At 47.9% G+C, this 13,052-nt stretch overlaps 1 protein-coding gene across 2 annotated transcripts in view; it reads right to left on the bottom strand.

Annotated features, from left to right (window-relative positions):
• Window positions 1-230: 230 nt before the first annotated feature.
• Window positions 231-13,052, bottom strand: part of CYP27C1 (cytochrome P450 family 27 subfamily C member 1) — a 36,498-nt gene continuing 23,676 nt past the window's right edge. For both annotated transcript variants that reach the window (XM_055262110.1, XM_055262111.1), the window contains 4 exons: window positions 12,107-12,273; window positions 10,571-10,649; window positions 9,875-10,078; window positions 231-3,704 (listed from right to left, as the gene is read on the bottom strand). In XM_055262110.1, coding sequence (XP_055118085.1) covers window positions 3,588-3,704; window positions 9,875-10,078; window positions 10,571-10,649; window positions 12,107-12,273 — 567 coding nt within the window. In that variant the 3' untranslated portion in view covers window positions 231-3,587. The remainder of the gene's footprint in view (window positions 3,705-9,874; window positions 10,079-10,570; window positions 10,650-12,106; window positions 12,274-13,052) is intronic.

The following is a 13,052-nucleotide window of genomic DNA, read 5'->3' as shown; positions in this document are numbered from 1 at the left end:
AACAGAGACTCGCCTTGTTGCCCAGGCTGCTCTCAAACTCCTAACCTCCAACAATCCTCCCACTTCCGCCTCCCCAAGTGCTGGGATTACGGGTATGAGCCACCACACCCAGCCTCTAACACCATTGAAAGGGAAGGTAGAGTTCTCTGCAGAGCCTAATTTACAATCAGTTGTGCTGGTAATAGCGAATAGTAATGAAAAAGAATGAATGATGATACTATTGATCAGTCTTTTGTTTCTGAAGGCATCTTTTATTACGGAAGTGTTCACACATACACAAAGTACAGAGCATAGTGTCATGAGCCCCTGCTCACCACCCCGCTTCCACAGTTAGCAACATCTGCCTAATCTTGGATCATCTCTTCCTCCCGCAGCCTCCCCACCTTCCCACACACACATTACCCACCCCCTGCAGCAAGCTGGGTTATTTTAAAGCAAATCCAAGATGCCATAAAATTTCAGCCATAAACATTTATATCTTTGCGGTATCTCCAAGAGATAATATCTCTTTTTTTAAACATAACTACCATTATCATACCAAAAAAATTAACAGTAATTCCCAAATATCATCAAATACACACAGTCAGGGTTCAGATTTCCCCAAATTGCTCTCTCTTTTTTCATGGATTGGAAGAATTAATATTTTTGGCTTTTACTTTATTTTTAAAAATTATCTCTTCAATGTCTTTTTACAAGTGCTTTATTTTGATCTGATTCAAACGAAGTCCAGCATTGTACTTGGTTAATATGTCTCCTATACTGCTTCATCTATAACAGTTCTCCCCTCCCCTTGGTTTTTTTGTTTTTTGTTTTAGATATGGAGTTTCGCTCTTGTTGCCCAGGCTGGAGTGCAGTGGCACAATCTCAGCTCATCGCAACCTCCACCTCCAAGGTCCAAACGATTCTCCTGCCTCAGCCTCCCAAGTAGCTGGAATTACAGGAGCCCGCCACCGTGCCTGGCTAATTTCTGTATTTTCAGTAGAGATGGGGTTTCACCATGTTGGCCAGGCTGGTCTCGAACCCCTGACCTCAGGTGATCCACCTGCCTTGGCCTCCCAAAGTGCTGGGATTACAGGCATGAGCCACTGCGCCTAGCTCCTCCTCTTGTTTTTTGCCTGTCACATATTTGCTTTGTTGGAAACCCAGGACATTGGTCCTATAGACCTCACTCTATTCTGGATTTTGCTGACTGCATCCCCACGGAGTTTGTTTGTTTGAGATGGAGTCTTGCTCTGTCACCCAGGCTGGAGTGTAATGGCGGATCACGGCTCACTGCAGGCTCAACCTCCCAGACTTAAGCAATCCTTCAGCCTCAGCCTCCCAAATAGCTAGGACTACAGGCATGCACCACCACACCCAGCTAAGTTTTTTGATTTTTAGTAGACAGGATCTCACTATGTTGCCCAAGCTTGTCTCAAACTCCTGGCCTCAAGCAATCCTCCCGCCTCAACCTCCCCAGAGTGCTGCAATTACAGGTGTGAGCCACTACGCCCAGCCCCCATGGAGTTTTGACATCTCCCTGTATACCACGTATTTCCTATAAACCAGTAGTGAACCTAGAAACTTGTCCAGCTGAATCTCCATTTCTTTGGCACGGATGCTTCCTGGGTGGCACCCTGCACTTCCTGCTACATCACACCAGGAGGCCCCCGTGTCTGGCTGCTTCCCTTCCTGTTCAGTGAGACTGAGCAGCGGGCACAGGTGCTACCCCCAGCCCGCACTTTGCCATTCACCCTGTGCTGATCCCCAGGCAGAGCCACACCTCACTAGAGGGTCACACCGTATATATATCCAGGGAATAAGAGGTCACTTCAAGTCGCTTAGTTATTCTCAATATTTTTAAATTTCAATCTCAAACAGAATGCAATTTCATCTAGTTTATAAAACTTAATATACGTATACTGCTACCTCAAAGTAATCAATCCAACACTTGGCCAGTTAATATGACCTAATTTCACATTCACCTGTACACTTACAGTATTCATACTAGAGTCATTCTGCTACCACACAGAGATTTCAGCTTTATTATATACTTTAACAAAAATGGTATGTGAAATGGATATTATGTCTACTTACTTAAGAGTTATTTTGCAGAGTGACTTACTAAATGGAAAAAAAAAACTGTATGGTCTATATTGGTAGGAAAGTAATTTTTGGAGAAGGATTATGTAAAAGGAATTACAGAATTGGGAATAAGCTGTTTCAGGCACGATGACAAGGCAAGAGCATCAGGAAATCACGGTGTTTCCTCTTAGCAACCAGTGAGCAGCAGGAAAGGCACTCCCGGAGCCACGGCTTCCCAGAGAGCCTGGCACAGGCACACAGCTGGGTGACGGTTCTCATGTGGATATTTAAAACAACACCATCAAGATAAAAATATTGTCGTATCTGTAGCATCTCTATTTATGTATTTATTTTTCCTTGAAATAAAAATGTTCTAAAGTTACATTGTTTTCCATGCTGCCTGTTTTATTACTTCTCACAACTTAGGCAACAAAATTTTACGTAGTCATATTTCCAGTTCTTATATGTCTGCTCTACTCCGTATTTAGATTTGGTTAGAAAATCTGATTATTCTTGATTTCACCAGGAGCTTTCTTTTTTTATTTCTTCCAAATAAAAACTAAGTCAACTTCATTAGGCGTTATGACTAGAAAATTAAGCACTCGTTGTGAAGAGAAAAGTAAGAATACAGCCATTTTATTTTATTTTATTATTTTATTTTATTTTTGAGAGAGGGTCTCACTCTGTCGCCCAGGCTGAAGTGCAGTGGTGCCATCATAGATAGCTCACTGCAGACCTAACCCCCTGAGCTCAAACGATCCTCCTGCCTCAGTTTCCCGAGTAACTAGGACCATAGATGTGCACCACCACGCCTGCCTAATTTTTGTATTTTTGGTAGAGACAGGGTTTCACCATGTTGCTCAGGCTGGTCTCGAACTTCTGGCTCAAGCAATCCTCCCACCTTGACCTCCCAAAGTGCTGGGATTACAGGCGTGAGCCACCGCACCCGGCCAGCCCTTTTAAGTTTGAGCCCTTTAACAGGATCTAAATCTGGTGCTCAGGATAAAATGTTGCCTCTGGTGCTTTCTTCCCATAATTACAGTATTACAGAGGCATTCTTAATGTTCCCTCTTCAAATTAGAAACAGTAAGTTGAAATTGCCTTCAAATTACTGTTGATGGCAATTTGAGCCCAGATGCCAGTATTAGAGAACACATATTGAAGAACTGAATTTATAAGTAAACCACCATTTCCCTGTACAAGTAAATGCATAGGATACTGCCAGTCATTAAATATTGAGTCTAGCACAATGTATGAAGCATAAAAATTCAGTGCCACTGGTTTTTCAACAGCTGTTTCCCCCAAAGAAAGGGCAACTTCTGGTGCGCACCAGTAAAATAGCAACCTTTTTACATTACTTTGCATAAAGATTTACAAGTGTCCCAGGACCTGGGAGGCTAGTCTATAACAAGACAGCCCCTAGTGACACTGCTTTCCTTCTCCACGGTGGTCAGCGACACACAAATACCCACTGTGTGTTGGCGAGCTGGTCTGCTACATCAGTCCAGGTTTAAAATCCAGGCTTACTTTCTGTTAACAAATCGCACGTGGATGGGCCCCCCTGGTGTCAGGAGCCCATGGGTTTTTGCGTGAACAGCTTTGGTCTGAGAAGATGTTTTGATCTCAAAATGTTGAAGCAACTAAGAAGAGAAAGAGAGAGAAGGGGTCAGAATCGGAACAGCAGAAAATTCTCAGTGCTCCCTGAATGCTTTTACTCTTCCTGTGGTGGCACTGGGCTGCAGAGAGCCCAGGCAATGAGCACCCACATCCAGCTTTTGGAGACTACAGAACCTCCGGGTCAGTGAGAAGCCCACTGTTCGGAAACAGAACTTTAGATCCTATACCAGAGCCTAGGCATGTCCACTAAGCAGCTATGCAGCTGGTGGGACAGAGATGCAGGCAGATGCTCAGACGACTTAAGTTTCACCTGCCATTTCAAATTCTAACTCTGTTGCTTCCATTGCAGGTCTAGATGAAGAAGACATCAAAGGAGCAGGGGGAAATGCAGAACAAAGCAAAATTCCGGGTTTCCTGCTGGTTCCGAATCTGCAGACACTTCAGACCCGGCCAGAAACAGAGGCGGAGAGAGCTGAATCCTCCAAAAGAATTCATCGTGCTAATATCCTGAATTTAAATATTCTTGGTTCGTACCTTTGATTCCATTTCTCATTTCTACAGTTCAAAAGCAGAACCAGCCCTGCCTCCCAGGGTAAAACTGGAATGTACCTACACGGTGAGTTTGAAAGAACACCCAAAGCGATTATCTCCCCCACTGGCCGGCTAGGGCTTGATGTTCAAAGTCAGCCCTGGGCTTAGGAATACAGGTAACCTGCTCTAAAGACTTCTGTCCATGGACAGGCTCCTAGCGGGGAGGGGGACCTTGCTTTCAGCCCGTTTGGACAGAGCAGGGGGTAGATGAGCTGGCAACACCATAGTCTCCTACTTAGGACCCAGGCTGTCCCTGCCCTGCCCTTCCTCTCTCTCCAGCTTCGTCTCCCAGGCAAAGAAGCTGCACCCAGGATGGGCTGGGGCTCCAGGCTGGACTACCATGGCGTGATCACGGCTCTCTGCAGCCCAACCTCCTGGGCTCAAGTGATCCTCCCACCTCAGCCTCCTCAGTAGCTGGGACTACAGGCATGCATCACATCTGGCTAACTTTTTAATTTTTTGTGGAAACAGAGACTCGCTTTGTTGCCCAGGCTGCTCCTGAACTCCTAACCTCCAACGATCCTCCCATCTCCGCCTCCCCAAGTGCTGGGATTAAAGGTATGAGCCACCACTCTCGGCCTCTAACACTGTCAAAAGGGGAGGTAGAGCTCTCCTCAGGGCCTAATTTACAATCACTTGTGCTGGTAATAGTGAATAGTAATGAAAAAGGAATGAATGATGAGATTGTTGATTTTGGTTCGTACCTTTGATTCCGTTTCTCATTTCTATAGTTCAAAAGCAGAATCAGCCCTGCCTCCCAGGGTAAAATTGGAATGTACCTACACAGTGAGTTTGAAAGAACACCAAAGTATCCATCACCCTAAAGCGATTATCTCTTTAAGATATCTCTTTTAAGATAATTAAGAGTCAGACAGGGCACCAAGGCTCAAGGGTCAAGGCTTGCAATGGGGACGCAGGCGGAACTCATGCCTTTGTCACTATTAAAGAAATGAGCTGAACAGCATGTCTTCAGGCAGCTACATCATTTGCTGGCATCCGGGTGGCTCAGCCTAAACACCTAACCTCTGACCCCTCGTGCTGACCTCTCAGAAACGCCTGCTCATTCCCATGCGGTAGAGGGAAGACTCACATGTGGACATGTGGGTCTCCTAACTTCAAGGCCATCGTGCCGCATGGTATTTTTTCTTTTCTGAGTGGTTTGTTTGTTGAAAAAATTAAAACTATGCAGGAGACAAAAGACAAAAAACACTGCCCCCCCCCCACCCCCCTACATCCAATTTCCAGCTCCCAAGGAGCTGGGGTGGATCTTCCAAACATGCTCCTGTTCAGTCAAATATCTTTTTCCTGATTTTAAGGGAACACATTAATATCACACCATGAAAGCTGTCCCTTTCCTTCCCAGTAGCCTTCAGGCATGTGCCTGTACTGTTGGGGCAGACGCCATTTATTTGGTTAAGAAAGGCCCCACTGTTGGGAGTTGAACAATGAGAATACATGGACACAGGGAGGGGAACATCACACACAGGGGCCTGTCAGGGGGGTGGGGGGGAAGAGGAGGGAAAGCATTAGGACAAATACCTAATGCGTGTGGGGCTTAAAACCTAGATGATGGGTTGGTGGGTGCAGCAAACCACCATGGCACATGTATACCTATGTAACAAACCTGCACGTTCTGCACATGTATCCCAGAACTTAAGGTAAAATTTAAAACAAAAGAAAGGCCCCACTGTTGCTCCTGTGCCAAGAGACTTTCTTCATTAATTGGAGTTGAATTTTATCAGTTATCTTTTGGGATGCTCATGTAATTTTTCTCCTTTTTATCTTGGTGGATTCTACTGACAGATTTTCTCTAGGCAGACCATCCTCGCATTCCTGACTACATCTGATATGTGAAGATGCCTTTCTGTTTTATACATTCAGCCTGCCAAGTGTTCATTTTGCATATTTTCCATCTTCAATTATTAATCAGTCAGGCTGGCCTGTAGTTTTTATTTTCCATCCTTTCCTGGTTTGAATATCAAGGTTATGCAAGTCTCACAAAATGAGACTTCCTTTTTCTATTCTTTATTTATATAAGATGATGATTACCTGTTCCCTGAAGATTTGATAAGACTTGCCAATAACCCTGTCTAGGTTCAGGATATTTTAGGGGTAAATCATTTCTTTGATCTGCTCTCACTGATTCAATATCTTAGGTCTGTTCTCTTTCATTTGAGTCAATTTGGATCACTTATATTTTTTCTAGTAAACAGTATACTTTACCTAAGTCTTCAAATTCATTGGCAAAAAAACTGTTTAAGGTATTTTCTTGATTAAAAAAAAAAAAATCATCTCCTGTCTATACAGTTGTGCCTCCCTGCTCATTCCTGGTACTATTTGTGCCTTCTCTTTTTTTTCTTTCTTTTTTTTTTTTTTTTTTTGAGACAGAGTCTTACTCTGTCACCCAGGCTGGAGTGCAATGGCGTGATCTCAGCTCATTGCAACCTCCGCCTCCTGGGTTCAAGCAACTCTGCTGCCTCAGCCTCCCAAGTAGCTGTGATTATAGGCACCCGCCACCGGGCCTGGCTAATTTTTGTATTTTTAGTAGAGATGAATTTCACCATGTTGGTCAGGCTGGTCTCGAATTCCTGACCTCGTGATCTGCCCGCCTTGGCCTCCCAAAGTTCTGGGATTACAGGTGTGAGCCACTGTGCCCAGCTTTTTTCTTAACAATTAAAAATCATGGGCCAGGCGTGCTGGCTTACACCTGTAATCCCAGCACTTTGGGAGGCCGAGGGGATGGATCACTTGAGGTCAGAAGTTCAAGACCACCCTGGCTAACATGGTGAAACCCCACCTCTACTAAAGATACAAAAAATTAGCGGGGCATGGTGGCAGGAGCCTGTAATCCCAGCTACTCCAGAGGCTGAGGCGGGAGAATCGCTTGAACCCGGGAGACAGAGTTGCAGGGACCCAAGATTGCGCCACTGCACTCCAGCCTGGGCGACAGGGCGAGACTCCAAAAAAAAAAAAAAAAAAAAAAATCATGGGCCAGGCACAGTGGCTCACACCTGTAATCCCAGCACTTTGGGAGGCCAAGGCAGGTGGATCACTTGAGGTCAATAGTTCGAGACCAGCCTGGCCAACATGATGAATCCCCATCTCTACTAAAAATACAAAAATTATCTGGGCGTGGTGATGGGCACCTGTGATCTCAGCTACTCCGGAGGCTGAGGCAAGAGAATTGCATGACCCCAGGAGGCAGAGGTTGCAGTGAGCCGATTGCACCACTGCACTCTAGCCTGGCGACAGAGCAAGACTCAAAAAAAAAAAAAAAGAAAAAAAACCATGATGCTCCCTTTCTACACTTGCCCAGGTAGAAATGAGGACTTTTTAAGCAAAAACTTTAGCAGGTATATCCATGTGTTAACAGCAGCAAACAAGACCCCATCACGAGCTCCAAATACCATTTCACCGCCAGCCTCTTGCTCAGGTGTCTACCCCGGTTCTTCAGGCAGCCAGAGTTTGGGGGCAACAAGCCTCCCTCCCAACTCACTGATGCCCTTCGGGAGGGTGCAGTGGCTGTGGGAGGCACAGCAGCATTTTAGGGAGCTGAGACCTTCCTGAAAACATTCCCCACAGCAGACTTAGTGCAGGGCTCAGAGTATGAGAACAGCTTCTATTTCTTGAGCACAGACTCTGTGCGTGGACTGTTTTTACTCCTCACACACCTATCAGATAGGGATTTGGCCCCTTTTGTAAATGATGTGACAGGCTCAGCTCAGGTGGCTGAGAAATCTGCCAAGGTCCCGGAGCCAGCAAGTGGCAGAACTAGGGGTGAAGCCAGCTTGCCCTGAGCTCCCCCTACACACCGAGCTGCCGCTCACATGCTCCCAGGGACAGGAGTAGCGGCCACATCCACACGAAGGTGGGATGGCCACTTGGTCCCACCAGCCCCACCCCAGCAGAGCCTCGTGGGCCACCTGTGCCTCCAGAGCCAGCCCTGAGCCAGTGGGAGTTCTCCCCACACCTCGTTCTGGGCCTCCTCCCTGGGCAGTAGACCCTTACCTTCTCCAGCTCTGGTGCCCACCCTAAGCCTGACCATCCAGAATCCCTCTACCCCTCCTCCCAGCCAACCAGGCTTCCCTGGTCCCTTACTCTCCCTTCTGCCCAGCTCTGGGCTCCCAGTGAGCCTGGAGGAGGCACCTGCATGACTTGTAGGGAAAAAGTCAAGACACCTGGATCCTGCCCTGCACCTGCCACTGTGGGACTAGGCAAGTGGCTGTTGCTTTCTGAGCCTCAGTTTCCTCATCAGTAAAATGGGGAGATGAGGTCACCAGGAACTCCCCACATTTCCCAAATGCTCAGACAACGATGGAGCTCCCAAACCTCGGGCCAAGGTTTCCTGTCGCTGAAACAGTCTCCAACTTGCAGGAGAGGCTAATGGGTGGAATTTTCTCCACCACTGGCTTTTCTTTTATAAAATTTCCTTCAGGTGTTATTTAGTTCCTGCTATAGCCTGAACCCAGATACAGCGCAAATCCAGAATTATGTATCTTCACATGTAAGGTGTTCTCTAACAACACCCAGGGGGCGGGGTGGGCATGGGAGATGGGGAGGCATTTTCAAGGGATTTCATGCAGAGCTCTTGTTTTTGGATAGGGTCTCACTCTGTCGCCCAGGCTGGAGTGCTGTGGTGTGATCACGGCTCACTGCAGCCTTGAACTCCTGGGTTCAAGTGAGCCTCCCGCCTCAGCCTCCTGATGTTTCACAACCTAAGAAGCTTGAGAACCACTGCTCCGTGTAAATGGTTGGCTCAGTTAAACAAAGGCGACCAGCAAGAGCACCACTGTGCCTTTCCCGGAGGGGCCTGCTGCTGAGGGTGCCTGAGAGGCCAGCTCCTAACTGCAGACACGGCCACTAGAGGTGGAGGCGGGGTCCCCAAACCCCACATGGCCTCGCTTAGACCTCCAGGGTTTCTCAGAGTGTAGCCCACGCACCGCACCATCGGCATCGGCAGCAGCAGTGGACACCCCACCCCTAACCCACCAAACCCGTGACTCTGCAGGCGGGACTAGGAGTCCGCCTTGTGAGGTGCTGCCTGCTGGCTTTATGCTCCCTAGCGTTTGAAGACCACTCATTTGACTCCCGCTCCCCTCTCTCCTAACTCGCTGTGTGGTGGCAGGAGAGCTGGGCTCTGGGCCCCTGGCACCCCCAGTGACACACACCCCATCCAAATCTTCAGGCCGCGGCCTGTCGTCCACCCACACGATTCCAAGGAGGAGTGAAGCAAGGCAGGAGGCCATGGGGTTGAAGATGGCTACCATGGTTGGGGGGCAGGGTGGGCATGGGAGATGGGGAGGCATTTTCAAGGGATTTCATGCAGAGCTCTTGTTTTTGGATAGGGTCTCACTCTGTCGCCCAGGCTGGAGTGCTGTGGTGTGATCATGGCTCACTGCAGCCTTGAACTCCTGGGTTCAAGTGAGCCTCCCGCCTCAGCCTTCTGAGTACCTGGGACCACAGGTGTGAGCCACAATGCCTGACAGCTCTTGCTCTTAAGTTTCCAAAACCGTCTTTCTTTTTAACCTGCAAGTCTTTATCCCGTTGTGCCCAGTAGAAAGAGGCTGAACCCAAAGGCCAACGTTTGGCCTCCACGCCCTACCTGGATCACGACAAGGTGAATCTCCAGTTCTGCAATTCTCCGCCCTATACAGCTGCGAACCCCATGACCAAAGGGGATGGATCCAAAATTGTCAACTCTATCTAAGTCTCCTTTCCGCAGCCAGCGCTCAGGCCGGAACTCCTTGGCCCGAGGGAAGTTCTCATCCTGGTATGATGTGGCATAGTGGCAAAGGGCCAGCTGGGTCTGAGGAAATCAGGGATGACAGAAAAGGGATAAGGAGCAGAATCACTCAAGAGCAGGGCAGGGCCCAGAGCCCTAGCCGGACAGTCTCCCGGGGTGCTCCCGCCTGGGAGCCGCCTGGGTCCACTCACACCCAGGATGGCAGCATCTCCCTCCCCTCCCGCTCCACACTGCACCCCAAATGTCACTGCAGCCGCTGAGAAGACCGTCGAGCCCTTCAGAGACTCCCAGCGGTGACTGGCCACTTCCACACGGCCTGGGGAGCAGGCCAAGGAGCATGGGCTGCCTTGCTGGTGAGCAGTAAGTTTCCAGAGCAGCGAGATCACACCATTCCCTTCCTTTCTCCCAACACCCCATCTTCATCTTAAAATACATGCGAAAGAAAAGGAAACCTATTGATCTCTGCTTAGGGACAAAGACTTCCTGAAGGTAGAAGCAGATTCCAATTCAACCCCGACCCGCAAGGCCTGGCCACCCCCATGGCCCCAAACTCACGCCTTTCGGAATCAGATACCCGCCAATAACCAGGTCTTCCTGGGTGACCCGTCCGTTCCCTGGCAGCACTGGAAACAGCCTGGAAAAGAGCCAGCAGGGACAGGAATGGCGTGGTGACTTTCACAATATTTTATTGAACGTTCAGAACCCTGGATATATTCCCATTTCCATTAAAAATTCTTAAAAAGTAACACATGGTACATATTCAACTGAAACATTTTGCAAGGACCTTTGCGGCTTCTTTGCTGGCTTGCTTTACCAGCGAGTATTCTGAGGAATGTGGAAAAGATTCCCAAAGCAAAACGTTTGCAAAACACAAAGCCAAGCCTTTCACATGCCATTGTGTTCCCATGAGGGAAAATTCCAAGTTTCTAATATTTTATGTGACCACGGGACCACTTTATCAAGGAATAGTTCATAGGACTTAAGGCCCCATGAAATGCATTTGGAGAAAAGATACTTCAGTGATCAGATTCTCTCAGAAAACCCGGAATAAAACTTTAATTGACAAATACCAGTAAACCCCACAGCCATCTCCTTTTTTTTTTTAATTTTGAGGTTAAACAGCATGCTATATAGGTTGAGGGTCATTATCAAGTCAGCTTTGAAAGAATTCTTTAGTACATACTGCAGAAAACAAGCTTTGCTTTTTGTCACAGCATTTCCTCACAGAGGATGCCGTGTTTGGGGGAACGGATGTCATCCGTCCCTATCCCACCTCCTACCCAAACCATCCTCTCAACCCAAGACAACCCACATCCCTCCGGCTTTTCCGTTTGTCAGGAAAGCCCTGTCTGGGAGTAATTGAGCCTCAAAGGGTGGCGTCTCAACTCAGATGAGGACATTCACACAAGAACCATGAGGTTTGTACCCAGGTCTGGAAATCAGCCAAACAGCCCAAACTATTTTCCTGACAAATTGATCTGGTTTCGTGTTATCTTCAGAGGAACAAAGTCAAAGGCCATTGACCCAGGAACATGTTGGGAAATCTCCAATAAGCCAATTGGCTAAAGCAGGGACAATATTCAATGACTGCTCAAAAGATTTTTTTTTTTTTTTTGAGACAGAGTCTTGCTCTGTTACCCAGGCTGGAGTGCACTGGTGCTATCTTGGCTCCATCACCTAGCTTCAAGCGATTCTCTTGCCCCAGCCTCTCAAGTAGCTAGGACTACAGGTGCCCACCACCACGCCCTGCTAATTTTTGTGTTTTTAGTAGAGACGCAGTTTCACCGTGTTAGCCAAGCTGCTCTTGAACTCCTGACCGCAGGTGATCTGTCTTGGCCTCCCAAAGTGCTGGGATTACTGCGTGAGCCACTGCGCCTGGCCCAAAGATCTTTACAGAGAATAAGGATTATGTCGACCCATACAACAGAATGGTCTTTCTGCTATTCTGACAAGAGCAGAGAAAAAATTACAGTCACGAACATCCTCATCCTGAACAGGTCAGCCATGGAGGGCAGTTGGAGGACTCGTTATGATAGAGAACCAGGGACCTAAGAGACACAGTTCGTTGACAGATTCTGGCAAGCCTTTTACCTCAGGGTTTCCTTAAGGAGAGCTCTGACCAGCGGGACCTTGGGGACATCAGCTGCAGTTGGAACATGCCTTTCCCCTAAATTCTTGACGATCTCCCGGTACACCGTCTGCTGCACTTCTGGGTGCCTTGCCAGGAGGTACACCGTCCAGGACAAGGTGAAGGACGTCTAAGGAGAGAAAGCGGCAGACACAGGCAGGCAGTGAGTAACACCAGGGACTGAAACAGACACGGTGGCAGGTATGAAGTCCCCTGGGAATACACATAGCTGCAAAGTCAAACTCATCCAATTCCATATAGCACTTAATGTCTTACCAAAAAACGAAAGACTGTTTCCTTAATTCATGGCAAATAAATAAATAAATAAATAACTGAACATATTTGGCAAGTGACATCCACTCTATGATTCACGTGCTCCTGTCATGAAGAGCCACAGGAAAAGTGATCCTGGAGCTTTTTTTAATCACTGAAGAGCAATATGTCAGTGATGCTGCGGAGCCTGGAGGATCTGCTGGGACTTCGTGTGACCTTCTTTGCAGGGCTTGCTCTGTGTGTGCCAGAAAGGGCCTCAGGCTGCCCCCCGGCATCCCCACGCCCAGGATGCTGGATCCGGCCCACCTGGCTACCCTAATCTAGAGATTGCAGTGCACAGGAGATCACTAGTTAGCCATCGTGTCCTGCCTTCATCAAGGAAGGTCCACACAGATCAAGTCAATAACTCGTCTATGCAAAGCAGTGTCTTTTTTTTTTTTTTTTTGAGACGGAGTCTCATTCTGTCACCCAGGCTGGAGTGCAGTGGCGTGATCTCGGCTCACTGCAAGCTCCGCCTCCCGGGTTCACGTCATTCTCCTGCCTCAGCCTCCCGAGTAGCTGGGACTACAGGCGCCCACCACCACGCCCAGCTAATTTTTTGTATTTTTAGGAGAGACACGGTTTCACCGCGTTAGC

The sequence above is a fragment of the Symphalangus syndactylus genome, chromosome 22 (genome assembly GCF_028878055.3).
Source record: "Symphalangus syndactylus isolate Jambi chromosome 22, NHGRI_mSymSyn1-v2.1_pri, whole genome shotgun sequence".
In the NCBI taxonomy this organism is placed as follows: domain Eukaryota; kingdom Metazoa; phylum Chordata; class Mammalia; order Primates; family Hylobatidae; genus Symphalangus; species Symphalangus syndactylus.
The sequence above is the reverse complement of the archived record's forward strand: the minus strand, read 5'-3'. Positions and strand labels throughout refer to the sequence as shown.